This window comes from Vulpes vulpes, chromosome 6 (assembly GCF_048418805.1).
Source record: "Vulpes vulpes isolate BD-2025 chromosome 6, VulVul3, whole genome shotgun sequence".
In the NCBI taxonomy this organism is placed as follows: Eukaryota; Metazoa; Chordata; class Mammalia; order Carnivora; family Canidae; genus Vulpes; species Vulpes vulpes.
In genome coordinates, this window is record NC_132785.1 from 3,545,772 (window position 1) to 3,573,547 (window position 27,776).

General features: G+C 46.4%; 2 protein-coding genes across 5 annotated transcripts in view; one reads left to right on the plus strand and one right to left on the minus strand.

The window, feature by feature from the left end:
• Positions 1-2,786: 2,786 nt before the first annotated feature.
• On the minus strand, positions 2,787-13,478 carry NUDT15 (nudix hydrolase 15). Its single transcript, XM_026017246.2, has 3 exons — positions 13,282-13,478; positions 9,841-10,037; positions 2,787-5,697 (listed from the first exon to the last, which is right to left on the minus strand). Exons 1-3 carry the CDS (start codon positions 13,437-13,439, stop codon positions 5,555-5,557), a joined length of 498 nt encoding a protein of 165 aa, XP_025873031.1. The 5' UTR covers positions 13,440-13,478; the 3' UTR covers positions 2,787-5,554.
• Positions 13,479-26,357: 12,879 nt separating this feature from the next.
• The window catches only part of SUCLA2 (succinate-CoA ligase ADP-forming subunit beta), a 45,260-nt gene continuing 43,841 nt past the window's right edge, over positions 26,358-27,776 (plus strand). The window contains exon 1 of one of the 4 annotated variants that reach the window (XM_072760564.1): positions 26,358-26,613. Coding sequence is in view for 1 of the 4 variants with exons in the window: in XM_072760561.1 (XP_072616662.1) it covers positions 26,983-27,072 (90 nt within the window). In the remaining 3 variants the exon portion in view is untranslated. Of the gene's footprint in view, positions 26,614-26,886; positions 27,177-27,776 lie in introns of those variants that run through there. The other 3 variants (XM_072760561.1, XM_072760562.1, XM_072760565.1) reach the window with 3 other exon arrangements.

Below are 27,776 nucleotides of genomic sequence, written 5' to 3' on the forward strand. Positions count from 1 at the left end.
TTTGTCTTCCAACTTCAGCAATTATCCTGGAAACGAAATTACATTTTTAGATTGGAATCTTGAATAATACAAGGAACAGAGTGTGAGTGTCCTGGTTTGGGATTCTAACAAAGTATAAATTCTCTCAGTTCAATGTCTTTACTTTTGTTTTAATGTGGATTCATCGGCATGCCACAGTCACTGGTATGTGGCGTGGTAAAATATTGGTTGCCTAATTAAAAAATATACGTGTATATATACTACAGCCAAGGAAAAGGAGGTGGAAAGGAGCGAGCCGAAACGAGGCAAAATCAGTGCTTTTCTGAGTGTAGGGTATATGGAAGTCCACTGTACTATTTTCTGCTTCTGGTATGTTTGAAAATTTTTCACGTTAACTTTTTGTTTTCTGCATCAAGTGTTAATTCTATTCCAATTTCATTCTGTTTTAAAATGCCAAGGAAAGGGAAAAGCTTGGACTCTTCGGTAAGATGGCTTTGATGCTGCTGAAGCTCCACTTCAGGGATGGCAGGCATGGAAGGTGTGTGGGAACCCACGATAGCAAACATTGGTTGTTTCGGGTCCAGTTCCTTAAGCCCTGATACTTAGGCCACCTGTTGGGTCAGTCTGTTAGGTGAGCTCTAACAAAAGAACAGACTCCGTCTTGAGCAGGAATTTTCAGAGTTCTGGATTTTAGAAGTCCCAAGATCAGGGTGTTGGGAGGTTTGGCAAGTCTCGTGGCTTGCCTTCTTGCCGTGTCCTCACATGACATTTTCTCTGCACACATGCCACCCCCTCCCCAGTCCTAGTGTCTCTGTGGATCCAAATTTTCTAAAGACTGTAGGCAGACTGGATTAGGGTTCACCCTCATGGCCTCATTTTAGTTTAGTCATCCCTTTATCTCCAAATGCAGTCACATTCTGAGGTATTGGGGTTTAGGCCTTCCACACTGGAATTTTGAGTTCTGATACCAGTCCCAACGTGTGTGGTGGGAGGGGGTGGTTCCCTGCACCCCCAACAACAAGCAATCTGGACAACAGCAAGAGGCCCTACAATTCAGTTCTGATACTACCTGGCTATAGGATCTGGTTCCTCCCTCCACTTGGCCAAGCTGGTGATGCCAGTCGCATGCCCAGGTTGTCGTTACCTGTATTTCTGACTGACTGGCTATAAATCCGAACTTCCCCGCACTCCTTCCTGAGGTTTGATTAACGTGCTAGAATGGCCCACAGGACTCAGGAAAGCTATTTACACACTAGATTACTGATTTGTTTGTTTTTTTTTTTTTTAATTTTTTATTTATTTATGATAGTCACAGAGAGAGAGAGAGAGGCAGAGACACAGGCGGAGGGAGAAGCAGGCTCCATGCACCGGGAGCCTGATGTGGGATTCGATCCCGGGTCTCCAGGATCGCGCCCTGGGCCAAAGGCAGGCGCCAAACCACTGCGCCACCCAGGGATCCCAGATTACTGATTTGTTATAAAAGGATACAAGTCAGCAACATCCAGATGGTCAAGATGAACTGGGCAAGAATAGGGAACGAGCTGAGCTTCCATGCCCTCCCCAGGCATGCCACCCTCCCCAGATCGCCAACCCAGAACTCTCTGATCTCTGCCCTTCCGGGTTTTTATGATTACGTTGTCGTCCTTTGGTGATTACTTCAGCCCATAGGCCCCTCTCCTCTGCAGAGGAGGTGTGCAAGGCCCGATCCTCTAATCACCCTACTCACTTAGGTGGCTCCATTGGCAACCAGCCTTCATTCTGGGCCCTTTCCCCAAGCCGCATTAATGAAAGACACTTTTTTATCACTCTCCATACTGTGGAAACTACAAGGGTTTTGGAAGCTGTAAGCCAGGAACTGTGGACAAAAGCCAAATAGATCTATGAGAAATTCAGATGACCAAAGTCACAATATTGTATGGGGACACAGATCGGCCCATCACATCACCCAGGGGACTGGATAAGCTTTATGAAGTAAATGTTTAATGGTCTGGTAACGTATTTGCTTTTTTAATCTTACATTCAATTTGGCATATGTGAGGTCCTTTCTAAGGTCCCTTGCATAATCAATACATACATAAACTTAAGACCATTTTACTGAATTTGGTTAGTATTTTCAATGAACTATTTTGTTGTATCATCATTTTAACACAAATTTTTTTTCCAGCAGTTTGTATGAGACCAAACCTTTGGCCAGCATGTATCTCCCTAATTATAACATTTACCTGGTAAAATGATTTTCTTTGTAACAATTGACTTCAAGGCCATCTAAGTGAATTATGTTGCCACAAAATGGGTACTTTTATTTCTTAAATAACCACATTGTCTTCTAAATCTTTTGCTGAAACCTCCCTTTTAAATGTCTTAGCTACTTTACTTTCTAAGGAACTTGCTGGTTACCTGCTGACTGGAGATCCGGGTGAGGCCTTCCACCCAGTTTGAGCATCAGACCCTAAAGCCTTTCGGGACCCATCTAAGACTATTAGCATTAGTGATCATGCGGAACAGATTTCCACTAGGTTCACCTCCCAGTGACAGGTGCTGCCTGCTGTATCGAAGGCCTCCTAGGCCGACGTGGGGTCAGTGAGAAGCAATATTTGCCGTTCACAGTGTCGATCTTGAGCCCCCGTAGCTCAGTCCCCCTCCCCTTTATCCCTTTCCTTCCTCACGTGTTTGAGCATCTTCCAAGTGCTGAGGGTACAGCGAGGAATAAGACAGAGAGGCTGCAGGGCAGGGGAGGGCCAGATAATACGCACACGACCCAAACACCAAGACAAATCCAAATAGTGGCAAGCACAATAAAACACAGGGACAGTTCAAAACTTCAACATTTATTGCAACAATGTGACTTCTAAGAAGGTAAAAACAAAACAAAACAAAAACTTCCCAAGAGTTGTGGCATGGAGCAGGGTCTTCAAAAATCAATAAATACACAAATGAGTGTTAATTTAAAGACATTAGTATCAAAGACATCATGACCAAAAATGTCATAATCGAACACTTGGTTCTCCTGAGGTACAATCCAAAGTTTGCATCAATTTTTTATTATCTTTTTTAAAGACTTATTTATCAGAGAGAAAGAGAGAGAACGAGCAGGGGGGAGGGGCAGAGCGAGAGGGAGAGAGAATCTCAAGCAGATTCTGTGCTGCGCACAAGGAGCCTGACACGGGGCCCAGTCCCACGAGCCTGAGACCACGACCTGAACAGAAACTGAGTCAGATGCTCGACCAACTGTGCCACCTGGGCGCCTCAAAAGTTTGCATCAATTTTTAATCACCCTCCCCCCCCAAAGTGTCATGCTTTTGGATTGCTGCTTTTTCTGTACTGGAAAGTTCACTCCTTGATCCTGACGCAAGTACCTGAGACTCACATACATGGGACCCTGGTTAAAGTGAGCGTGTCCGACGTGGGAGCAGAAAGCTTTCCCCTTCTTCTAGGTTCTTTGGCTGGTCTAATAGCTAAATCGACATGGAGTCACAGGAGGAGAAATCTAATTTTGTATATACGGGAGCCCATACGAATACGAAAATCAACGAAGTGCCCAGCCTTTTAGATGAAGGAACGATGCATTCGTGAAGAACTGACAAAACCAAAGGGGTCTGAGCTTGGGGTGGTTAATCAGTGAAGAAATAACGATATCTCAGTCTTCTTGTTGCTAAATCCCCTATCTCTGGGGATAACCGTGTCTCTCTTCCTCCTGGTGCATACGGTGCCTTTCACATGGGAGATTTATTTCCCACTTTCGGGAACACAGAGGAGGGTCAGGATGCCTTCTTGCACTGGCTATTTCTTCAGGAACCTTAATTAAAATTAATCAGTATGCCAAAATGGCCCATTTAAGGGTGGCGTATTCCCCTTTACCTAATAGCGCTCATTTCTCTGTCACTGAAAACCCGGTTGCCACAGGTTTGGTATGAAAACATCCTCAGGAATCACTGCTTAGTGCTCTAAGAATGGGCTTTTCCAGAATCCCCTCTGCTCAATTTTTTTCTAACCTGCATACCAGAACATTCCGTGCTCTCGTCTCTACTGTGCAACAATAGGGTTCCACTTTGATTAAGTGTCAACAGTACTGTTGATATTTGGTCCTATTTATTACAATGGGATTCCACTCAAAGTGTCCAAGGTTTAAAATTAGTATCCTACAGCTGCCTTCCCCATATTAAGGATGTTAGGTTTGTGCAAAGCACAACGGCCACATCGGTTACACGGCCAAGTGCCTGGAACGCGGTGTTTCTCCAAGTGTGGCCACATTCAAGCGTTTCAGAGTCACGGGGAGGCTGTGGGAAGGCGGCCTGGAGAAGTTGCCCGCTGCCTGCTGCCTGGAGACCTGGGTGGGGCCTTCCACTCAAGTTTGAGCATCCGGCCCTACAGCCTTTCGGGACCCATCTCAGGCACTGCATCACGGTCCAAGGGTCTTAGCACCTCTTCCCTCCAGGAAGCTTGTGGTTGCACTCGCAGACCAACACAGACAAAATGACAACAAATAAACCCAAACAGAAAAACACCAGAGGACTAAGGAACATAGATTCCTTATGAGGGTTCATGGGGCAGACGATTAAAAAAGAAAACGGAGGGACACTCAGGGCGTGGGGTGGTCAGCAGCTGAGCATCTGCCTTCGGCCCAGGGCGTGATCCCGGGGTCCCAGGATCGAGTCCTGCATCGGGCTCCCCGCAGGGAACCTGCTTCTCCCTCTGCCTCGGTCTCTGCCTCTTTGTGTCTCTCATAAATAAATAAAATAAAATAATAAAAAATTGTTTAAGATTTTTTTTTAATTTTTTTTAAATTTATTTAATTATGATAGTCACAGAGAGAGAGAGAGAGGCAGAGACACAGGCAGAGGGAGAAGCAGGCTCCATGCACCGGGAGCCCGATGTGGGATTCGATCCCGGGTCTCCAGGATCGCGCCCCGGGCCAAAGGCAGGCGCCAAACCGCTGCGCCACCCAGGGATCCCCAAGATTTTATTTATTTATTCATGAGAGACACAGAGCGAGAGAGGGAGGCAGAGACACAGGCAGAGGTTGGAGCAGGCTCCATGCAGGGAGCCCGACGTGGGACTTGATCCCGGGTCTCCAGGATCACACCCTACGGCAGGTGCGTTTTAAACCATGGAGCCATCCAGGGATCCCCCGAAAATTTTGTTTTAAATAAAACAGAAGAGGAAAATCAACATACGTGACAAATGCTGCAGCAGGCATGCATGTCAGCGTCTGAACGAGGATCTCTATTTGAAGGGACACACGGAGGCTGTTCTATTGCTGTCCCCTCCATGCAGCGGGTAACGGCAAACTGCACAGTAAATATCACAGAAGAGTACAGGACGCAGAATTGCACAATATCACCATTTATCACACTTTCTGAGTCTCAGTCTCACATGACCTAAATGACCTACTGCCAGAAAATGTTTCACAAGTCCTGGCTGAAAGGGTGGTGGGTATATGAAGAGAGAGCAAATACATTGACAATCATACGGAAACTTTTAGATAGAATGCAGTTGTTCTGAAATGTGGGTTATTTTTCATTCTCTAACAGGACCTCATTTTGTCTTTTCAAAATAGATCACGTTATCTTCTTGCCTAGAGATGATGGTGGCCTTTGTACCCCACCAGATGATCCAAGTCCTCTTTAAATGGATTGTAGCCTTGTTCCTTTAAACATCGCAGTGCCCAGAAAAGCTGGTCCAGGGGAGGAAATTCTTCCCAGGGAACCCACTCCCAACCTAGAAAAGAAAAGATACCAAATCAATTTATTTAGCTGGAAGGAAACAGAATATTTACGTTGGCAAGTTAACCTACACTTAGAAAAACAAATTAAATTTAAAAATGACTTGCTAATAACAGCAAGCTACTAATCACGGTGGGGCTATGCATTAGCTCCGCTGTGCCGACGTAATTTGCGTTTAGAATGATCTTAACAGAACGGTGATTGTTTAAAACATGCTGCTATGTCAACGTGAAGCCGAGCTTCTAAAGGCCCCATATGGTAAAACCCAGATTAAGGACCACTCAATTTTTGCTTGAGTATTTGGCTAAACAAAACACACAGAACTATATACTACAGGTTACAACACTACATTAAAATAGACCCGTTACCTCACCTATAGAACAGGTAATCACGAAATTCCTCAGCTATCCTCCAACTTTTTTTTTTAGTATTCATTCATTCATTCATTCATTCGAGACACAGAGAGGGGCAGAGACACAGGCAGAGGGAGAAGCAGGCTCCCTGCAGGGAGCCCGAAGCAGGACTCGATCCCAGGACCTCAGGGTCACGATCTGAGCCAAAGGCAGACTGTCAACCACTAAGCCCCCCAGGCGTCCCTAACCTCCACTTTTTAAAAAGGCAATGGAAACTGTGCAGAGAATAAAAAGTATTCTTCTTGGTGTACTTTAGACAGTATGGATGGGACTGGATTACAAAAAAATCCATTGGAAGAGGAAAGATTTACAGATGCCTGCGTGGCTCAGTGGAGGAGCATCTGCCTTTGGCTCCTGGGGTTCTGAGATCGAGTCCTGCATCGGGCTCCCTACATGGAGCCTGCTTCTCCCTCTGCCTGTGTCTCTGCCTCTCTGTGTCTCATGAATAAATAAAACCTTTAAAAAAAAAGAGGAGAAGCTGTTACAAAGCGGGGCAGGGTAGGCTCGGTATGAGGGAACCCCATCCCTCTCATCCCCTCCTTCCTTCAACATATTCTGAGCAACGTACTCTATGAACAGGAGCCGGGCAAAGGTGAATGAGCCCACGTATCTGCTTTTGTGTATTCGCAGTTCAGGAGAGGACGACTTGAAGCTGAACCCTTGAGCTGAACCCGAGGTGCCTTCTGAACGTCAGGGCAGAACGCAGGCCTGCAGCGTGGGGCAGGACGGGAAGTCACTGTGCACCAGGGCTCGGCCATGCACACCCCTGCCAATCCCCGCAGAGGCCGGGTCGGGTGAGCGGGGCCCTGGGAGCACAGGCTGCTGGCCGGGGACTGGCCAGAGCTGGCGGGACGGTCGGTCCCTTGGGTGCTTTCTCCTCAGCCCTTCTCTACAAATGAACACTTCCTATGTCTGCTTCTTGAGGACACGAGGTATGCAAAACCAAACCATTTCATCATTTTGTCTCAGGTTTGTTTTTTGCCTGTATTAGAGATAAAAATTAGGAAATGGTCATTCCTCCTCAAGTTTAGGGTTTTTAAGATAACAATCGGGGACACCTGGGTGGCTCAGCGGTTGAGCGTCTGCCTTTGGCCCAGGCCGTGATCCTGGAGTCCTGAGATCGAGTCCCGCGTCAGGCTCCCTGCATGGAGCCTGCTTCTCCCTCTGCCTGTGTCTCTGCCTCCCTCTCTCTGTCTCTCACTGATGGATAAATAAAATCTTTTTTAAAAAAGATAACAATAATTGGTGCATATTACCTGAATAAAAGAAACCTCAGACTGATTTTTAAAAAACTGTTATATGAATTATATTTTGCTTTGTAAAGGGAAAAAAAGTAAACTGAGTCCCAAGAAAGGTATTAAAGTGGAAACCTGCATATTTACACCTCAATTTAATATTAAAAAGACAAGTAATCAACTGCTCCTCCCTGCAGCTTCAGGATGTCAAGACTCTTTTTTGTTTCCACTGTTACGGTCCTCAATTCTCCCAGGACAGTTGGGGTGGGAGAGCGCCGAACTCGTAGCGGGCTCCCCCAGCGAACCTGGTGCGTTTCTCACCTACCTCTCCTGCTTTCCCGTTTTGGAGCATGAATGATTTCAGCTGTACTCTAGGCCAACTGAGGCCCTTTGGATACTTTTTGAGTGTTTGTGTGTGTGTTACTGTGATATAAGAAATACGTATCTGGCACAGAGCTCCTGACACCTTTGTAATTTCTCAAGTAACAGGTGAGAGCAGCCTCACTTGTCATCCACAATGAGCCCCCTTCAGGGGCTGACCTGAGTTTATGCTAATAAGCTGATGGGTCGTTGGGGTTCCCTACATAGCTTCAGCCTGGGGGCTGGTGACCAGAAGGACTTCGCACCACCCACATCCCACCCGAAGGGAAGGGAGAAGAGCTGGAGATTGAGTTAATCGCCAGCAGACAATGATTTAATAAATTATAGCAATAATAGTATGTAATGATCCCATGCCATAGGCACCTCCGTGAAAACCCTACAAGAGCCTCCCGGTTGGTGAACGCATCAATGTGCCGGGAGGGCGTCCTGTGGAAGCTCTGCATCCCTCTCCCCGCCAACCTGGCCCAGTGCCCCTCGTCCATTTGGCTCTCCTTGAGTTGTTTCCTTTATAATAACCTGGTAACATAAGCAAAGTGCTTTCCCGAGTTCAGCAGGCCCATTCTAGCAAATAAGGAACCTAAAGAGGAGGTTGTGGGCAGTCAGGAGTACAGGAGGCCGGGACTTGCGACTGGTGTTTGGAGTGGGGGCGGTCCTGTGGGGCGGAGCTCCTTAAGTTTTGGGATCCGACACTGACTCCAGACAGTGTAATTCTAAGACCTTAACTGATGTCTGGAGAACTGTGTGGTGTGAGGAGAAAAGCCGCACATCTGGCGTGAAAGTGCAGTGAGTAAAAACAGCTCAGACTCTGCAGCTCACTTTAGAGGGATTCGAGGAGCTGCTTTATGAAAAATCGTCTCGGAGTCAACAGGCCTTTGGGTGGAACATGCCCTTCTGTTCATGCAAGCAGTTCAGTCTGCAAAACACTTCAGCGGTGATTCATTCATTCCAGAGACATCACTGCCTCCAGGCCTAGGCATCTCCGCCCCCCCCTCCAGCCCTCCCTGAGCACCCTACCTGATGCGGTACCCAAGTGTCCCTGTTTTTCTTCTTATTCCTCACCGTTGGATTTTAAAACACCTGTTAATTCCTTGCCTTCCCCAACCCACCCCTAAAACGTAAAGTCTGAGAGGGCAGGGGCTTTGCTTTACCCACCAGGGTTCCTTTAGTGCCTAGAACAGTGTCTGGCACACGGTACTCAGTGAGTAACATTAGAGAATAAATGAAATGTTCCCAGGGGAGGTCCGGTACACAAGACATACCGGGTAAGGTTTCCAATGGCAAATAGTATGTTTGAGAAGTTTGAGATTTTATTCTTTCTCGTGGAGCTTTATGGAATTTCAAGTGAGGCGAGACATGCAAAGCCCCCAGAACAATACTTAGCACTTGGCAAATGTCAATTGTTAAAGTTTTCGGAGCACTGGACTCAACACAGAGGATTAGCGGTTTTGTCAGGTTCGTCACTTGCTTTTCGGGAAATTAATTAATTAATTAATATATTTGGGAAATCAATTAATTTATAGATTTTACTTATTTATTCATGAGAGACACAGAGACACAGATAGAGGGAAAAGCAGGCTCCATGCAGGAGCCTGATGTGGGACTCGATCCTGGGTTCCCGGGATCACGCCCTGGGCCGAAGGCAGGTGCTAAACTGCTGAGCCACCCGGGCATCCCTATTCGGGAAACTTATACCTTTCTTGCACAGGTGAGAACACTGAGGGTGGCCCCTTAAATGTTTCGCTGAGAATGAGTTTGAAACAAAATTAAACACTAACAAACTAAGATGTCCTGAGCGCTTGTTGTGTCCACTTGGTTCTTTATATGTGTTAACTCATTCCATCCCTACAGCCACCCGAGGTGGTTACTTGTATCACAGAGGAGAAAAGAGGCGCAGAGACCTTATGTAACTTGCCCGAGGTGACACATCTCTAGTGGGGAAAACCAGGATGTGAGTCAGGAGGTATGTCTGTGGAGCCAGTTCTCTTTCCTGCTGTGTCCTTACGTCCCCGGGGGGTGGGGGGGTATATTTATATTTCCATATGAAGAGACTCTAATTCTCTTCCAGTGATATGCTGCTGAAGACGGTGCATGATTATAGAATTCTCTTACTTTCATTTTTTTCAGGCTCTGTGTTCTTTGGCTCTGGGTCGTGAGTCAGATCCACCTCTCCTTTCATTAGTATGGTCACATAATGGTAATTTTCTTTCTCGACGAAGGAATTCACAACTGAGGCAAAGCGAACATTTTTCAGGTGAAGAGCTGCTTCTTCCCAAGTCTCCCTTTGAGCACATTCTTCCCACGTTTCCCTGGAACACAGAAGCACGCCACTGTATTCAATTCCGTTTACATACTTTACTATTTTTTTTGCTCTGAAATTCTTGGCTAGGAATTTCTAGTGTAAAGCAAAAAGAACCGGCTCATGCTTTAAAACAATCAACAACCCAGCTTTTGATACTCTTCTTATCTGGAGTATAAGGTATCTGGTTATCGGAAGACCAGAAGGACTTCCTATGGAGTAAAAAAAAAAAATTATTAAACATTCAGCCAATTCAGCACCAGGTCACGTGCCTGGAGGCCGTATGTCACCAGGAGACAGTTTGGCATACCAGGTAAGAGCACAGGCTTTGGAGCCAGCTAGACCTAGCTTTGATTTCAAAGTCCATTACTTTCTACCTTGGACAAATAAAAAGAGATAAGCCACCTCCTCACTGGGTTGTTGTATGTGTATCAAGGAGTGGATGATGTCTTTTCCTGTAGCTCAGATTTCCTGTAGCTCAGATTTTTTTTTTTAAGATTTATTTATTTATTTTTATTTGTGATAGACAGAGAGAGAGAAAGAGGCAGAGACACAGGAGGAGGGAGAAGCAGGCTCCATGCCGGGAGCCTGACGTGGGACTTCATCCCGGGACTCCAGTATCGCGCCCTGGGCCAAAGGCAGGCGCCAAACCACTGAGGCACCCAGGGATCCCTGTAGCTCAGATTTTTCGTTTAAGCCTCAACTTTGAGGACAATAGGCAATAAGCACCTCTAAATTCTAAAGAGCGCAGCAAAAGAGCAAACAGGTGCCATCTAAACACAAAGGTTTCCAAAAGACAGAGTTGTCTTTTGACCTTCACCCCACCCAGTCTACAAAGTAAGAAACAGGAGATTTGGGGGAGGCAGGAAAAGTCACGCAGTTTCAAGCATAGTAGCAATATTTCCTTTCTTCCTGATGAGGGGAAAACTCCACCCCAAAGTCAAGTGAGAGGTGCTCCAAGAAAACTGGTGGCAGAGATTGCGTGTGACTCCCAAGGAGATACAGGGGTGCTACTCCCCTGCTAAAGACGTTGGAGCTGTGGAAACTCATGGGCTGTGCATCAGAGCAGAGGTAGTAGGAAGGTAAGAGCTCTCGGGCAAGTCACAAATGTGTCCCTTGGTGTTTAGGGATGCGTGTGAATACAGAAGCTGAGGCTTGTTCTCACTTTGAGAATCTGGAAAGCAGGAGACTGGCTGGAGAAGCTCACGAGAATGAGCAAGGAGAAAAGGCAATCGCGAAGGCATTTCCACTGCGAATTTCCTCTGGGCCCAGCAGATACTGCAGGAGACCACCAGGGGCGGGGCGGGGGGGGACCCCAGCATGAACAAAACACAAGACAGTTGCTAAACCAAGAGCTAAATGGGTCACCTATGTCAGAGAACTGTGCAGTAGAGACATCCTCACAGGACTTCCAAACAACCAAGAACTGGACGCTGAGACCGAGAGCACACCTGCGGATGCTGCATCCAGAGGGTCCCGTGGGTGGATCACAGCAGCACTAGTCCTGTAAAGCGTCTGCCCCCTCCCGCCCTCCCCAACAGCCTGCAGAAGGAAGGAAGCCAGAAAGAGTGAGACGTGCAGGTGGCCCACCTCCTCTCTCCTTTTCCCCACTACAGGGGAGAGGCAAATGCTTGCAAGTGGATCATAATGACCAAAACAAGTCTACTTTTACAATCAAGTGACGGGAAAACAACAGAATTTGCAGGAAATGTCTTGGAGCAGCAGAGAAGGGGAAGACAAATCATGTTTAAAGACAATGGAAGGGGACGCCTGGGTGGCTCAGCAGTTGAGCATCTGCCTTCGGCTCGGCGCGTAACCCCGGGGGTCCCGGGATCGAGTCCCACCTTGGGCTTCCTGCTCGGAGCCTGCTTCTCCCTCTGCCTGTGTCTCTCGTGAATAAATAAAATCTTTTTTTTTTTTAAAAGACAATTGAAGGAGAAAAAGCCATTTCCTATTTGTTTCCCATCAAACTTAGCCCATTCAGTGGACCAGTCATTTAAAGATATGTGAGAGGGGGCAGCCCCGGTGGCTCAGCGGTTTAGTCCCTCCTGGAGCCCCAGGTGTGATCCTGGAGACTCGGGATCGAGTCCCACGTCGGGCTCCCTGCATGGAGCCTGCTTCTCCCTCTGCCTGGGTCTCTGCCTCTCTCTCTTTGTCTCTCATGAATAAATAAAAATCTTTAAAAAAAAAAAAGTGAAAGCACACATGTGAAGAGCTTAGCATAATATCCAGCACTTAGTAAAAAGCTCACTGAAGTTCAATTCTGGCTCTTATCATTGCTTATCTGAGTGAAGATTCCAATACTTTATTGTGTAATTATTACTTTTAGCCATTGCTCCAGTACTTACATATTCTAACTAGTGCTTAGTTTGTGACCTAACACTTATTATCAACAAGGTACAATATAGTGTGTCCATCTGGGCAATGTGATGCTCAACCTAGAAACTGTATGACTTATTACCTGACAGCTTATATCAATTATCTAAAAATGATAAAACACTTTTTTCTTAAGATTTATTTATTCATGAGAGACACAGAGGGAGAGGCAGAGACACAGGCAGAGGGAGAGGCAGGCTCCCTGTGGGAGCGGATGCAGGACTCGATCCCGGGACCTTGGGGTCACGCCCTGAGCCGAAGGCAGGCGCTCCCCGGGCGCCCAATACATGTGATTTGTGCTCTTCTTTGCTCTCGATTGGTACAATAAAAAGGCATTTTCAAGACAATTTGGGGAAACAGGACAGACCCAGCAGCACAGCTTGTTCAGAGTCATCTCGCTGGGGTGAGGAAACGGCACGTTGTCAAGGTGGGAACCCACGTGTCCGTTTTCTAGAAACCTGCCCCCCGCACGTGCCCGCCCTCGAGGGCTGCGATAATACATATCGGAGTCGCCCTGCAGACGGGTCCGGCCGGCAGGGGCGGCGGGCGTCTGTCGGGTGACGGGGCCCCACGGACAGCGGGGCGACCTCGGAGCTGGCTCCAACGAAGCTCGGCCCCCCGCTCGCGGGCACCGGATGCAGCTGGCCCAGGTGCAGAGGCCCAGCCGGCCACCCCGCGCGCTCGAGGTTAGAGACCCACCGCCCCGCCCCCAGCAGCTGAGCACCCCACGGCGCAGGCGCGGCTCCCGGCAGGCACCGGGCCAGGGGGCGGCGGGCGACCCCGAGGCGACGCAGCGTCAGCACGCACGCACGCACGCACGGCGCGCGCCCGTCCCCCGCACCTGGGGCTCTCCCGGGGTTTATCCTGTGGCCGCTCACCCGAACTCCAAGTGGCCCCCCGGAAGTTGAAAACTGCCGGCTCCGAAGGACCCTTTCCTCTTGCCCAGGAGGACACAGCGCGGGTGCCTGCTGCTCGTCACCACCACGCCGACCCCGACCCCAGGCCGCCGCCCCGCAGCCCCCGGGAGGGCGACCATCCCGCGGGCGGGCTGCCGGCCGGAAGTGACGTTGCCCGCCCCCCCTTCCCCCGGCCGCCACCAGTCGCTCCCCGCGTCTGCGCCGGCGCAGAACTCAAAGCCGGAGTTCTGGGGCTTACCTTGGAGTGCGGCGTCTCTGCTTCGCGTGGGCCGGGGGCGGGGCTGGGGGAGCCTGTGACCCACCGAGGCCGGCCCGTCGGGCTCTAGTGATGCCTCTTACCGCCGCGCTTGCAGCGTTGCCCGTATCTGATGTGCGCAAGGAGGGCAACAAAATTGTGAATTTCCTTACTGTGTGTATCGGTGACTCGTGGCAACGGGCACAGTGACCTTCCTCTAGGAGCTCAGCCGCCTCCGGGTTAATACCTTCCTTTCCAGGCAACCTGAGCCTGACCCCGGTAGGACCCTCTAAGCCTTCTTTAATTTGTAAAAATTCCTTTGGAAATTTCCCCTTATCTCTGTCCTCCAAGATAGATGTTGGGAATCATCCCCCAAGTCTGTGGCCCACTGATACACATCTGAAGGGTCTCGTGCCTGAGTTTTTATTAAACAGTAATAAATGACCTTATTTTCCCCTAATGGTAGGCCCCTCAGGATCCTGAAACCTTGTTTCCAAAATATCTTGGAGGCTTGTACTGTCCCTAACCTCCTCCCAACTTGGAAGGATATAATAATCTTAACTCTGGGAAACAAACAGGGTTGCTGAAGGGGAGGTGGGTAGGGGGATGGGATAACTGGGTGATGTGAGGAGCCCTGGGTGTTAGAGCAACTGACTGATTATTGAAATCTACATCGGAAAAGAATAATGTACTATATGTTGGCAAATTGAATGTAAAGAAATGAAACAAAAAGAAAGCATGTGATCAGTCACCCGTCACAACCCCAGTGCAGCTCTTTCTGCCCGCAGGTCCTGTCCCCATGCTTTAATAAAACCACCTTTTTTTGCAGCAAAGATGTCTCAAGAAATCTTTCGTAACCATTTGCTCCAAACCCCAACAATTTCCATTATTAATATCTACTCTCAGATTCCTCCAAACCCTGCATTTATCAGCCACCTGCTTTTATAATCCTCTGTGCCTTGCGCATCCTATTTCTTTTTTTGTTTGTTTGGATGAATTCCTCCACCACAGGAAATTCATTGTAGCTACAGCTCAAGTCAGTGTGGTACCAGGGCAAGGACAAATGATATAGAAACAACCTGGTATAAATAATTCAGAGTATTAACAGAACATGGAAAAAAGTTAAAGACAATCAATACATGTGATTTGTACATTACATGTACATTTGTACAATACATTGTGCTGGGAGGAGCTACTAGGTATCTGGGAGGAAATAGAACCTGTTTGAGTTGTTCACACTATGCACCACCAAAAAAAAAAAAAAAAAAAAAGTCCCAGCTGAATCAGAGTTGTAATGAAAACAAACTAAAAACAAATGACTAGTCTCTGGATGGGGAAGATTTACTTTTTTTCCATTAATATAAATTAAATTTGACTTCTACCAAAGTAATGTGCATATAATCTAAAAACATTGAAAAACAAGGACGAATAGGGATGACTTTATGCACCAGTCTTGCTTTCATTCACTTTTAGCTCTTTGAACTGTTATTTCTGATATTTGCCTACATATTTTAATATGTTTATTCTTCATGTTCTTTTTTTTTATTCTTCGTGTTCTGATAAATGACTAAACATTTGTGCATCATCTCTCCTTCCACCGACAAATATGTCCTTTAATAGGTTATGCACCCCAAAGATGTTCTATGATATTTTCCCAAATAAAAATTGGCAAGATATAAGAAAGGATAATACATCGTGACTGAATGAAGTTATTACAGAACTACAAAGTGGGCTTAATATTTGAGAAATCAATCAATGGAATTTAGTATATTAAAAAAAAAAGGAACACATATAATCATCTTAATAGATGTAGAAAAAAACTTGAGAAAATTCAGCACTTATTAATGATTTTAGAAAGTTAAGCAAACTAGAGCAAACTAGAAATAAAGGAATTTTAACAACCTGATTTAGGACATTTACAAAGACCTACAACCAACATCATAATTAATGGTTGTTATGGACTGAGTTACACCCCCTTCCTCAAATTTGTGTGCTGAAATCCTAACCCCCTGATACTTCAGAATGTAACTATTGTAGAGATAGGAACTTCATAGAGGTAATTAAGTTAAAATGGAGTCATTAGGATGAATCCTAATCCAATATGAACGATGTCCTTAAAGAAGGGAAGATTAAAGCAAACACAGAGGAAAAATCCATGTAAAAACACAGGGAGAAGACAGCCATCTGCAAGCTAAGGAGAGAGGCCTCAAAAAGCCAACCCCACCGACACCTTGATCTTAGACTTCTAGACTCCAGAATTACATGAAAATAAATGCTATTTAAATCACTTAGTCTGGTACTTCCTTATGGCAGCCCTAGCAGACCAATGCAATGGTGAAAGATTAAGATTTAAGAGAAGCAAGGATATCACTTTAAGTCATCACATCGCTGGAGGTTCTAGTTAGTGCAACCAATAAAATCAAGAAATATCAGTGAAAGTTACATTGGAAAGGGAGAAGTAAGTGTCTTTGTTCACAGACAATCCTAAGGAATCCACAAAAAGCTACTAAAACAAATAAGTTTAGCAAGTTCATAGAATACAAGGTCAATATACAAAATCAATTATATTTCCATATAGATAGTGCCCAAATTATGAGGTTCTATTTATAGTTTTTTGACTTTATGGTAGTGTGAGATCAGCACACATTCTGTAGAAACCATCATTTGAATTTTGAATTTTTATGTTTTCCCAGGGTAGCGATATGCAATGTGGTACTCTCTTGTGTTGTTGTCCAGGGGCAGTGAGATACAGCTCCCTGTACCTTTTCAACCTTTCAGTTTTTCATGTCCAGTGGAGTATTCAAAAAATTACATGAGATATTCAATGCTTTACTATAAAGTAATAGTAAAAAATATTTAATAAATTCAGAAACTGAATCTAAAAAGCAACATCGTGGAAAATATAAAATATTAAGGGATAAATTTAGCAAAAGATGTGTAAAATCTGTACAATGAAAACTATTAGACATTCCTGATGGAAATTAACTAAAAGGAGAGAAATACCATGATTTTGGATCAGAAGACTCCATATGGTTAAGTTGTCAAATCTCTTCATTTTTTAAAAGATTTTATTTATGTATTTGTGAGAGACACAGAGAGAAAGGCAGAGACACAGGCAGGGGGAGAAGCAGGTCCCATGCAGGGAGCCTGGTGTGGGACTCGATCCCAGGGTCCTGGGATCATACCCTGAGCCGAAGGCAGTTGCTCAACTGCTGAGCCACCCAGATGCCCCCCTCTTCATTTTTTTCAATTAAATTTTATTTTTTTAAGATTTTATTTATTTATTTATGTAAGAGAGAAAGCACATGTGTGAGAGAGAGAGAGAGAGAGCACATGGCAGTAGGGAGGGGCAGAGGGAGAGGGAGAAGCAGATGCCCTGCTGAGCAGAGAGCCCAATGTGAGGCTCCATCCCAGGATCCCAGGATCATGACCTGGGCTGACAGGAGACGATTAACCGACTGAGCTACCCAGGCACCCCTGTCAAATCTCTTCAAATTGATTTACATGGATTCAATGATATTCCAACAAAAATGCCAGAAGGCTTTTTTTTCCCAGTAAAAATTGACAGTCTAATTTTAAAATTTATATAGCGATGAAAAGGAATTGAACAGTTAAAACAACTTTTAAAAAGGAAAAACTTAGAGGATTCATATTACCTGATTTCAAGACCCAGGATAGGGACGCCTGGGTGGCTCCGTGGTTGAGCATCTGCCTTCAGCTCAGGGTGTGATCCCGGGGTCCTGGAATCAAGTCTCACATCAGGCTCCCTGCATGGAGCCTGCTTCTCCCTCTGCCTGTGTCTCTGCCTCCCTTTCTGTGTCTCTCCTGAATAAATAATATCTTGGAAAAAAAAAAAACAAGACCCAGGATAATGCCACACTAATCAAGAGAGTGTGGTATTTGTTGATTTATTTATTTAAGAAAGAGAACAAGCACTAGGGGGAAGGGCAAGGAAGAGGGAGAGAGAGAGAGTCCTAAGCAGGGTTCATGGCTAGCATGAAGCATGATGTGGGACTTGAACCCAGGGCCCTGAGATCATGACCTGAGCCAACACCTAGAGTCAGATGCCAACTGAGCCACCCAGGCACCTGCAGACTGTGGTATTTATTAAAGCATAGGCACATAGATCAATGGAACAGAATGGAGAAACCAGAGATAGACCTTTTTTAACACATGGTGCTAGAACATCATCAACAACAACATATCATTTATACTTGGCGCCACATATAACTGTTCATCAAAATGGACTGTTCCTCAATAAAAATACCTAAAAAGTATACATTTTCTCTAAGAAAATGTAAGACAATATCTTTGTGATCTAGGTTAGGCATAGATTTCCTCTATATGACACCAAAGGCATGATTTGTTAAAACAACTGATAATGTGGACTTCAACAAAACCTAGAAATTATTCTTGTTGAGAGACACCATTAGGGACTGCATTGTATTTCACTCCTCCCCAAATTCATACGATGAAGTCCTCTCTCCTCAAATATTTTTTATTATGAGGACTTTGGGAGGTAATTAGACCTAGATGAGGTCATAAATGTAGGGTCCTCATAATGGGACTAGTGCCCTTACAAGAGACCAGAGAGCTTGATCTTTCTTTCTCCAACATGTGAGGAGAATTTGAGAAGGTAGCTGTCTGCACACCAGAAAGAGGGCTCTCACAAGGAATCAAATCTGTTGGCACCTTCATCTTGGTATTCCCAGCCTCCAGAACTGAGAAACAAATGTCTGGCATATCTGGTATTTTATTATAGAAACCTGAACAAAGCAAGTTATAAACTATTTTTCAAAATGGAAAGACAAGCTACAAACTTAGGAGAAAAATGTGCAAAGCACATTTCTGATAAAGGACTTGGATCTAGAATACGTAAGGAATCCTCAAAACCCAACAATAAAGTGGTCAACCCAGTAAATAAATGGGCAAAATTACTGAACTGAGATTTCACCAAAAAGAGGTATGGGTGGCAAATAAACACATGCATGTGTTCAACATGGTGAGTCATTAAAAATTTAAGCTACACAGAGGCATACCTGTATACATGTATTATAATAATATATATAATATTATATATGTATTTATATATATATATTTCTTAACCACAGGACTGATAATAACAAGTCCTGGGAGTCCAGTTAGAACTCTTGCACATTCTTGGGTATGCAAAATGGTACGGCCACTTTGGCAAGCAATTTACCATTTTGTATAATGTTAAGCATAGGTTTATCATACAACTCAGCAATCCCAGTCTTAGATATTTACCCAGAAGAAATGAAAATTTAGGCTTATTCAGGACCTGGATGCAAATACTTTAGTGGTTTTATTTATAATTATCAAAAGGGCAGCCCGGGGGGCTCAGCGGTTTAGCGCCGCCTTCAGCCCAGGGTGTGATGCTGGAGACCCAGGATCGAGTCCCACGTCGGGCTCCCCGCATGGAGCCTGCTTCTCCCTCTGCCTGTGTCTCTGCCTCTGTCTCTCTCTGTGTTTCATGAATAAATACATAAATAAATCTTTAAAAAAAAAAGTAAATAACTGAAAGGGTCTCCAGCTGGTGAAGGGATTAATCAGCTGTAGAACAGTCATACGGTGTGGTAAATTCATACAATAAAACACTATTCAGCAATATAAAGGAACAAACTCCTGATACATTTAACATGGATAAACTTACATTATAGTAAGTGAAAGAAATGAGATGTAAAAAGCTACCACGTGTATGATTTCATTTATTTATTTGTTTATTATTTATTTTTTATTTTTTATGATTTCATTTATATGACATTCTGGAACAGGCAAAACTATAGTCATAGGCAAAAGGTCAATTTTGCCTGGGGCTGAGCATGTGAGGAGGGCTCAAAGGGCACAAGCCGTGGGTGAAGGAGCTGTTCTACATCTTGATTGTGGCAGGGATAACACAGCATGTGTTTGTCAAAACTCATTGAACCCTCCACTAACATGGGTGAATTTTACTGTATGTATATTGTACCTCAATAATCTGACTTTTAAAACCGGCAAAAAAGAAAAGATGCAATGTGGACCTGCAGAAAGAAAAGGTGGATTGGCAATTCAGCGGTAGAGAGCTTCAGGGCAGCCCAGAGCTAAACTGCTCTATTTTACCAAAGTTAAGAGTTTTCATTCTCGTTTGTGGAGTTGTCCTTTGGAGATTATTGTGTTTCCTGGGAGCTAGCCTTGGGCTGGAGCCTGAACTGGGGCGGGAGGGGGAGGGTGTTGGGGGGATATGTTCAAGGTCACAAGCATCCTGTTAAGGAGGGTGGGCTACTCCCTACGCTTAGTAGGGAGTCAGGGGCTAAAGGGAGCGATGGTTGGGGGGGGGGCACCTGGGTGGCTCACTCAGTGAAGCATCCAACTGTTGGTTTCAGCTCAGGTCATGATCTCAGGGTTGTGAGACTGAGCCCCATGCATGGCGCAGAGTTGGCTTGAGATTCTCTCCCTCTTTCATTGTCCCTCCACCTGCTTATACTCTCTCTCAAGTAAATAAATCTTTGAAAAAAAAATAAAAGGAGTGGTGGGTGAGGACAGCATGTGACATTCAGGAGTCACATTTAGTAGCCAGGTTAAAGTTTTCCTTTATTGGGTTTATAATTCCGTTTTACTATCCTGAAGCCTTCAATAAAGTCTGGTTACCTGTTACAGCCTGGTCTTACCTATGCTTTGAAGAGTTGTGTAAAGATGTGAAAAAAGAACAGCATCAGGCCAGAGAAGTGCTGAGGTCAAGGAGAATATCTTTGATCTCAGTTTCCTGGGGACTTGGGAGTAGTGACTGAAATGGAAGTGCCCTACAGATGAACACTGGAACAGAAGCTTCTCTCCTCCTTATTGATGTGGAGAATGAAGGCACAAGAAAAGAAATTAAACTTCCTGATAACTTACAGCCTGTTGACAAGTGTCTGGGACAGGCAGTGTGACCTTCCCCCAGGAACTCAAGTGCCTCAATGTTCATACTTTGCTAAAGGCAAAAGGCAACCTTAGCTTGACATCAGGCTGACCTCCAGGATCCTGTGAGTCTACTTAAACATGTGAAAATCCCTCTGGAAACTCCCTTTATCTCTACCTGCCCTCCTCCCCAAGATCTATGTTAGCAATCCCCCACTGATACACATCTGAAAAGTCTCATGATTAGGGCTTTACCAGATAGTAGTAATCACCTTCCCAACAGCAGCTAGCTTTTCAAGGTCCTAGAAACCTTGCTTCCAAATTCCTTAGAGACTCGCGCTATCCCTAATCCTCTCCTAACTTGAGAGCATGTCATCAGCCTCTCCTCATAACCCCAGGGCAGCTCTTTCTGCTCAGGGGTCCTGTCCCTGTGCTTTAATAAAACCACCCTTTTTGCACCAAAGATGTATCAAGAATTCTTTCTTGACCGTTCGCTCCCAAACCCCAACATTTCCTATTAATTACCAGTGTAGCAAACTAATATCAATGCATTTAAGCAAATCAGAAAACGACGTTTTTCCTGAAATATTTATGCATATGTAAAAAGGTGGCATGATTCACATGAAATACAAATAGTTATGAAGGGAAAAAGACACCAAGCTGATGTTCTTGAATCATATCAGACAAGTGTGAATCAACCCATTTTGTTGTCACTTACTCTATTCTAGAGAATCCACGTACCACAATTCCCTTCGGCGGGGTTCCCAACTAGTTGAACGAGGTATACCAGTAGTTACTGCAGCATTAGAAGCTAACAGGGCTTCTCTCTCTCTCTCTCTCTCTCTCTCTCTCTCTCTCTCTCTCAAGATTTTATTTATTTATTCATGAGAGACACATGCAGAGGGAGAAGCAGGCTCCTTGTGGGACTCGACCCCAGTACCCCGGCATCCAACCCTGAGCCAAAGGAGGATGCTCAACCGCTGAGCCACCGGGCGGCCCCTAACAGGCTTCTTATTGCCACATCGCCTTCCTAGTTTATCCAGGTTCCCAGGTGAAGGTACCAGGCACAAGAGCCCCTCCCTTGCCCAGTTCCAGCACTTTACGGGGAGAGCACTGTTCTCCTCCCAGTCTGTCCAGTGTTTGATACTCAAAGCTGTATATAACTCAAGCATCCACCTTACGGTTTTAGTATGGTATTGTACGCATGATGGCAAAATTTGAAGTTAATAAATTTAACTCACATCACAACTCAGATGTACAAAAATAATGGCTTTCTTTCTCTTTCTCTTTCTCCTTCCCTTCCTTCCTTCCTTTCATTTTTCTCCCCAAATCCTTTGTCCCTAGTTGGCATTTGGCTCTGTAGAAAATTCATTAAATATTCAATCTGGTTCAAAACAGTCCAGTTTAATAATTTAGTCAGACCCCTTAAATCACTGTCTCTCTTGTTTTCTTTCTTTCTTTATTATTTATTTATTTATTTAATTTTTCATTTTTAAAAAGCTTTTATTTATTTATTCCTGAGAGACCGAGAGAGAGGCAGAGACACAGGCAGAGGGAGAAGCAGGCTTCTTGTGGGGAGCCCCATGTAAGACTCCATCCCAGGACCCCGGGGTTATGCCCTGAACCAAAGGCAGATGCTCAACTGCTGAGCCCCCTGGGCGTCCCGAGTGTCTCTTGGTTTAAACACCTGGCCTCTCAGTTATCTTTCTCCTCATTTTTCACTTAAGATATCCAAATGTATGAAGTCCTGTGTGTGACTTGTGACATATTGTAACACTTTTGGAAGACAGTTTCCTTGAATCCATGTGGACTTACCATGTGCCCAGGGACCAGGCAGGTAAGAAATCTGGAGTCCTCCCAGAACAACCAACGGTGGCAGAAAGCCCCCCTCCATCTGACTATCCCATGTTACCAAGCGGGGCCTGGTTCAGGAAATTCTTCAAGGCAACCTCCTTCCAGGGCCTCAAAATGTTAGCGTGACGAGGCTGGGGCAAGACAGATCTGCCTTCAACATTGTTCCCAGTGGAGCAGTGATGCCAAGTTCATTCCATATTTCTTATGTAGGAGACATATGACTATTTTTGTACATCTGAAGTTTAATTCTATTATTAACCTTATTACATTGAGTACTAGGAACTTCGCCTCTGGTGCATCAAGATCTATCTCCCACCCTCCTCCTCCTTAGATCCAGGAGGTAAATGCAGTGACAGATGAGCAGGGGCCATCTAGCCTTTGGCACTGTTAGCTAACTAAGCTGACACTTATTGTCACAGTCCGCTTCCCATATGCTCTGCGTCATTGTTCTTCACAGTCTAACCTTCCATGTTTCCACCTGCTGTCTCTCCATGCTTGTCTACAGAGCTGTCAAGGGTTCTGGAAGCCCCTGCAGGCTTACCCAGCTTTGGCGCAGTGGGTACAAATCCTGGGAATATGATTCGACTCCATCTGCAGGTGTACACCAGCCTGCCGGAGGTTCCCACTCCTCCTCTGCCACCACTGGGCTCAGGGGATTTTGCGTCTCCTTCCAATATTCCCTGTTTTAGATTTCCAAATTATTTGGGGGATGGAAAAACCCTCCATCTTGGACACAGTGGGCTTGGAGAGTATACGACACAGGGGCCTCCTCGGAACCACCAGGGTATCTGGCTTTCCTCCCACTTTCTCCGCTCCATCTTCTCTAGGGGTGAGGTAATTCCAATTCTGTTTCCGAGGGATAAACTTTCCTCGAGTCCTTCTCGGTCCTGGCTTTTGAAACTTGAAGTCCAGTCTCCTGCCAATCCCAAATCCTTGCATTTGCATCTTACAGCGTGTCCTCCACTGCTCTGCACCATCATCATTCTTTCCTTTAGGTGGTGAATACTGTTAACTAAGTGGAGTGAAAGGTAAAAGGTTAAAGAAAATGATAAGATGATACGAATCTTGTTATCTCAAATTCTCATCTTGACGTACAGAATTGGGTTCAGATGTTGTGCTGGAACAATCAAGTAAACTCTGTGACTGTGGGCAATTTACTTGGTTTCTGAGACTTCATTTTCCCTTCTGTAAGATGCAAGATTGTGAGGATTACTAAGAAGATGTGTATCTCTTTGTCCTTTGCCCTTGCCATTCTAGGGTCGTCTAGATAAGTGTTCCTACTATTATTTCTGAGGTTTTAAGAGAACAAAAAGCAACGTTGTGTAAACCTACAGGTGTCTATCCTGTGTTACACATCTTCCTTCACCCCTAAACTTTAGTTCAAGTGCCTATATAAATCTGGCAACTGTTTCTTTCTCTGGCAGGGGATTGGATAGGTAAAATGGAATAAGATGAAAACCAGGGAATTATGAAAAGTTTTCCTGGCAAAATAAAGGATGGGGGGGGGGAATGTATATAAGGATCTGATGCCAAAAACCAGGTGTTCAGTAAATAACCATTATTCACTCAGCCATCATTAGAAGTTCAGGGTAAGCAGATATATTGAAAGTTGTTTCTACAGCATTTTGTAATTCTGTTAATTCTATAGTTGACAACAGCACAATTTATTTATTTATTTATTTTTAGGATTTCAAGGGCTTCATTTCACTGTAAAAAAATTTCGCAAGAGTAATTTGAACTGCATTTCAAACTCGCCTCCTTCTTGTTTGACTTAAAGTTCAAACCAAGAGTATTTTTTCCCCCCTGTGCCTTGGTTGGGTTGTAATACTTGTTTCTAAGTTTGAATCCGTCTCCAGCATTTCATCCATTGCATTTTCAAAGTCATACAAGATAGTCACTTTTCTCATCTGTGTCGACAAGTTTGCAGTCGCTAACTGGCTGTGTATCTAGAGTCTCTCGAGTCTAGATGGGGTTAACATGGATGGGCAGTGCTAACATTTCCAAGTTCTCTTCTATGACTCCATTTACATTTGATTCAAATACTTCAAAGTTATTTGTAAAGTGAGGCAAAAGATTAAAAAAAATTATTTTAATTCCAGTTGTTAACATAGAGTGTTATATTAGTTTTAGGCATACAATATAGTGATTTAACACTTCCATATATCACCCAGTGCTCATCACAGCAAGTGTGCTCCTTAATCCCCATCACCTAACCAACTGGACAGTTTTCATAAGGCTTCGCTCTGGACAATAAAATGTGGAGGGCATAAAAAGTTTAATCATTTTAAGGGACTGTGAAAAAAAAATTAAAGTCTTTCCCCGAGGAAATTTCTTTCCCCTTTTCCTGCATACCACCTGCACCGTTAATCTGCAAGTAGAAGGCAGAGACAAAGTGGGAGACTATTTCATTTTTTTAAAAGTCTGAGTTGCCTAATGGTGAAGCAAGGTTAGCAGGTAGGAGTCCCATCATTTTACCTCACTGAATTATTTTATCAAGACTCACAGAGCTCTGAGCACAATCAAGAAGTGCTGAGGCAGGAGTGCACCTCTGCCTCTCGGTTGGGCTTCCAAAGGAGTCAGCCCCACAAGATCTGCACATTCTCCTCACTCCTTGGCTTAGTCCGTATTTCTGCTGTTGCTTTTCCTGTTAAGAGAGTATCGTAGACATGCCAGGAGAGGTGTTTAATGGATCACCCGTGACCTAGACTTGAATGTACATTATTAGTACATTGACTTATTCTTTTTTTTTTAAGATTTTATTTATTTATTCATGAGAGACAGAGAAAGAGAGAGAGAGGCACAGACACAGGCCGAGGGAGAAGCAGGCTCTATGCAGGGAGCCTGATGCGGGACTCTATCCCGGGATTCCAGGATCACACCCTGAGTTTACCCATGTGCCCTTTAAATAACTGTCCTTGGACTCACTCGGTTTGTTGTACCTGGTAACTCAACACCTGTGTTTATTAACAATTAAAAAAAAAAAAAAAGACTTGAAAATAAGTATGTCCTACTCAGTCTGATGGGATATGTGTTCCTCATAGAAACTGGAAGGTCTGAGCCCCAGCTTTTTGGACAGATTTTTTTTTTTTGGACGGATTATCCAGATCTTATTTGATTGGCAGTGATGGGCAGGAGACGCCAGAGGCACTTGAACACCAATGTCTGTTTCCCTCCTCTGTTTCTAACCGCACATAACACCTCTTAGTGATGAAAGGAGCCTTGAGGACGGTCCTCGGTGAGTGCCAATGAAATTAAAAAGTCCTTGACAAAGTCTTGCCTTTAAGAAGCCAGAGATTTGGGGGGCTGCAAAAAGCCCCTCTCCGTTCCCTAAGCGGACACGCTGCTTGTTTTAGATTCATTCTTTTCTTTATACATTGCTGTTCTGTGCATCGGGCCACTGGGCTTCAGAAGCAGGTGCCGCAGCCTGTGCAAAGCTTGTCCGCCACTCCCATCTATCTGTTCCTGGGTTAGCATCTCGTACACTGAAAACTCTTGGGCACATTTTAAAGCTAGACGTCCTGGGGGGCCTCGGCGCCCGGCGCCTGCCCAGTGGCCAGGTCTGGGTGGGGCACCTGTCATCTAGGCCTTGTCTTTCTTTCTTTCTTTCTTTCTTTCTTCTTTCTTTCTTTCTTTCTTTCTTTCTTTCTTTCTTTCTTTCTTTCTTTTCTTTCTTTCTTTCTTTTTCTTTCTTTCTTTCCTTTCTTCTTTCTTTTTCTTTCTCTTTCTTTCTCTTTCTTTCTTCTTTCTTTCTCTTTCTTTCTTTTCTTTCTTCTTTCTTTCTTTCTTCTTTCTTTTCTTTCTTCTTTCTTTCTCTTTCTTTTCTTTCTTTCTTCTTTCTCTTTCTTTCTTTCTTTCTTCTCTTTTTAAGTGGGCCTGTTTATTTAAACAAAAAAAAATTTTTTTTTTAAGATTTCATTTATTTATTCATGAGACAGAGACAGAGGCATAGAGAGAAGCGCCTGATCCCAGGACCCCAGGATCCTGCCCTGAGCCTCCCAGGCGTCCCCAGCTCAGGGTTTTCAGGGCTCAAGGTGCGCATCTCATTCCCCTTGAGATGTCCTGACTCCACTCCTCGAGGATGCGTCTGGGGAAGGGAACTTTTCGGAAGCGTCCTAGGTGATCGTGAGCCATCTGGATTGGGAACTCGTGGCTGATTTCTTCTCTTCTTTCTTTCTTTTCTTTTCTCTTTCCTTTCTTTTCTTTTCTTCTTTTCTTCTGGAAGACGGGGCAGCTCCGGGTTACTCACCGCCGCGGCACGCACCTGGCACCGCGCAGACGCTGAGAACGCGAACGCCCCCGCCCCGCAGGTGCGGCCGCCCGGCTCCGAGCAGCCCCGGCCCCTCCCTCGGGTGGCGTCGTCGCACCGGGGGGCGTGCAGGTGCCCGGCGGCCGCGGGGGGCTCCTGGGCTGCGGCGCGGAGCTCCACGGGGCGAGGTCCGCGGGCCGGGGGGGCGCGGCGGGCTCCGGGGCCCCGCGCAGGGAACCCGCGCCCCCTCCCGCCCGGTGCAGGGAACCCAGGCGCCCGCCCGCCCGCCGCGGGGGAGGAGGGAGGAGGGACGAGGAGGGGGAGGGGAGGGGCGGGCGGGGCCGGAGCGCGCGGCCCGAGCGTCTGGGCCGCCGGCCGCCGCGCCTACTGCGCCTGCGCACGCCGCGAGGGGACGGGGTCGGGCTCAGCAATGGCGGCCTCCGTGTTCTACAGCCGGCGATTGGCCGCCGCCGCCCTCCGCAGCCGCGGGTCCCGGCCGGCGCTGCGGGCCGCCGCCCAGGTATTGCGGCCCCGCCGGCTCTCGCCTCCAGAGGGCCGGCAGGAGAAGGGGCGAGGTGGGAGACCTGGCTCCTGCGGGCGGGCCCGGCTCGGGGTCATTTCGCAGTAGGTGACATTGGGTGACACGGGGGCGCCGGGCCGGGCCGACGGGCGCCGTGTCCTGGAGGGCTCCCGCCCCGACCGCGCGTCTCCGCGCTCGTCCTCTGCCCGGGGGGGCCCGGCCCCAGCGGCGGCGGCGGCGGCGGCGGCGGCGGCGGGGGCGGCGGCGGCTCCCTGGGCTTCTGGGGGGCGGCGGGGGGAGAGGAGGGGGGAGGGGGAGGGAAGGAGGGGGATGGGGGAGAGGGCGGGGGGCGCCTCTGCGTGCAGGTGCGGCGGGGAGGAGGGGCGTGCAGGTGCGGGGGGCGGGCGGGGCCTCCGGTGCAGATGCGGGGGGGCTGGGGGCGCCTCTGGTGCAGGTGCGGGAGGGAGGGGCGCCTCTGGTGCAGGTGCGGGGGGGAGGGGGCGCTTCTGGTGCAGATGCGGGAGGGCTGGGGGCGCCTCTGGTGCAGGTGCGGGAGGGAGGGGCGCCTCTGGTGCAGGTGCGGGGGGGAGGGGCGCCTCTGGTGCAGATGCGGGAGGGCTGGGGGCGCCTCTGGTGCAGGTGCGGGAGGGAGGGGCGCCTCTGGTGCAGGTGCGGGGGGGAGGGGCGCCTCTGGTGCAGATGCG

Bases quoted from the DNA above. Each gene is read 5' to 3' on its own strand.
- NUDT15 (XM_026017246.2), bottom strand. From the start codon at position 13,439: ATGGTCGCCCTCCCGGGGGCTGCGGGGCGGCGGCCTGGGGTCGGGGTC. The intron at 10,038-13,281 runs GTGAGCGGCCAC...TCTGTGTTCCAG, and splicing joins GGGGGCCACTTGGAGTTCGG to GGAAACGTGGGAAGAATGTG. The intron at 5,698-9,840 runs GTAAGAGAATTC...TTTCTTTTCTAG, and splicing joins AGAGCCTGAAAAAAATGAAA to GTTGGGAGTGGGTTCCCTGG.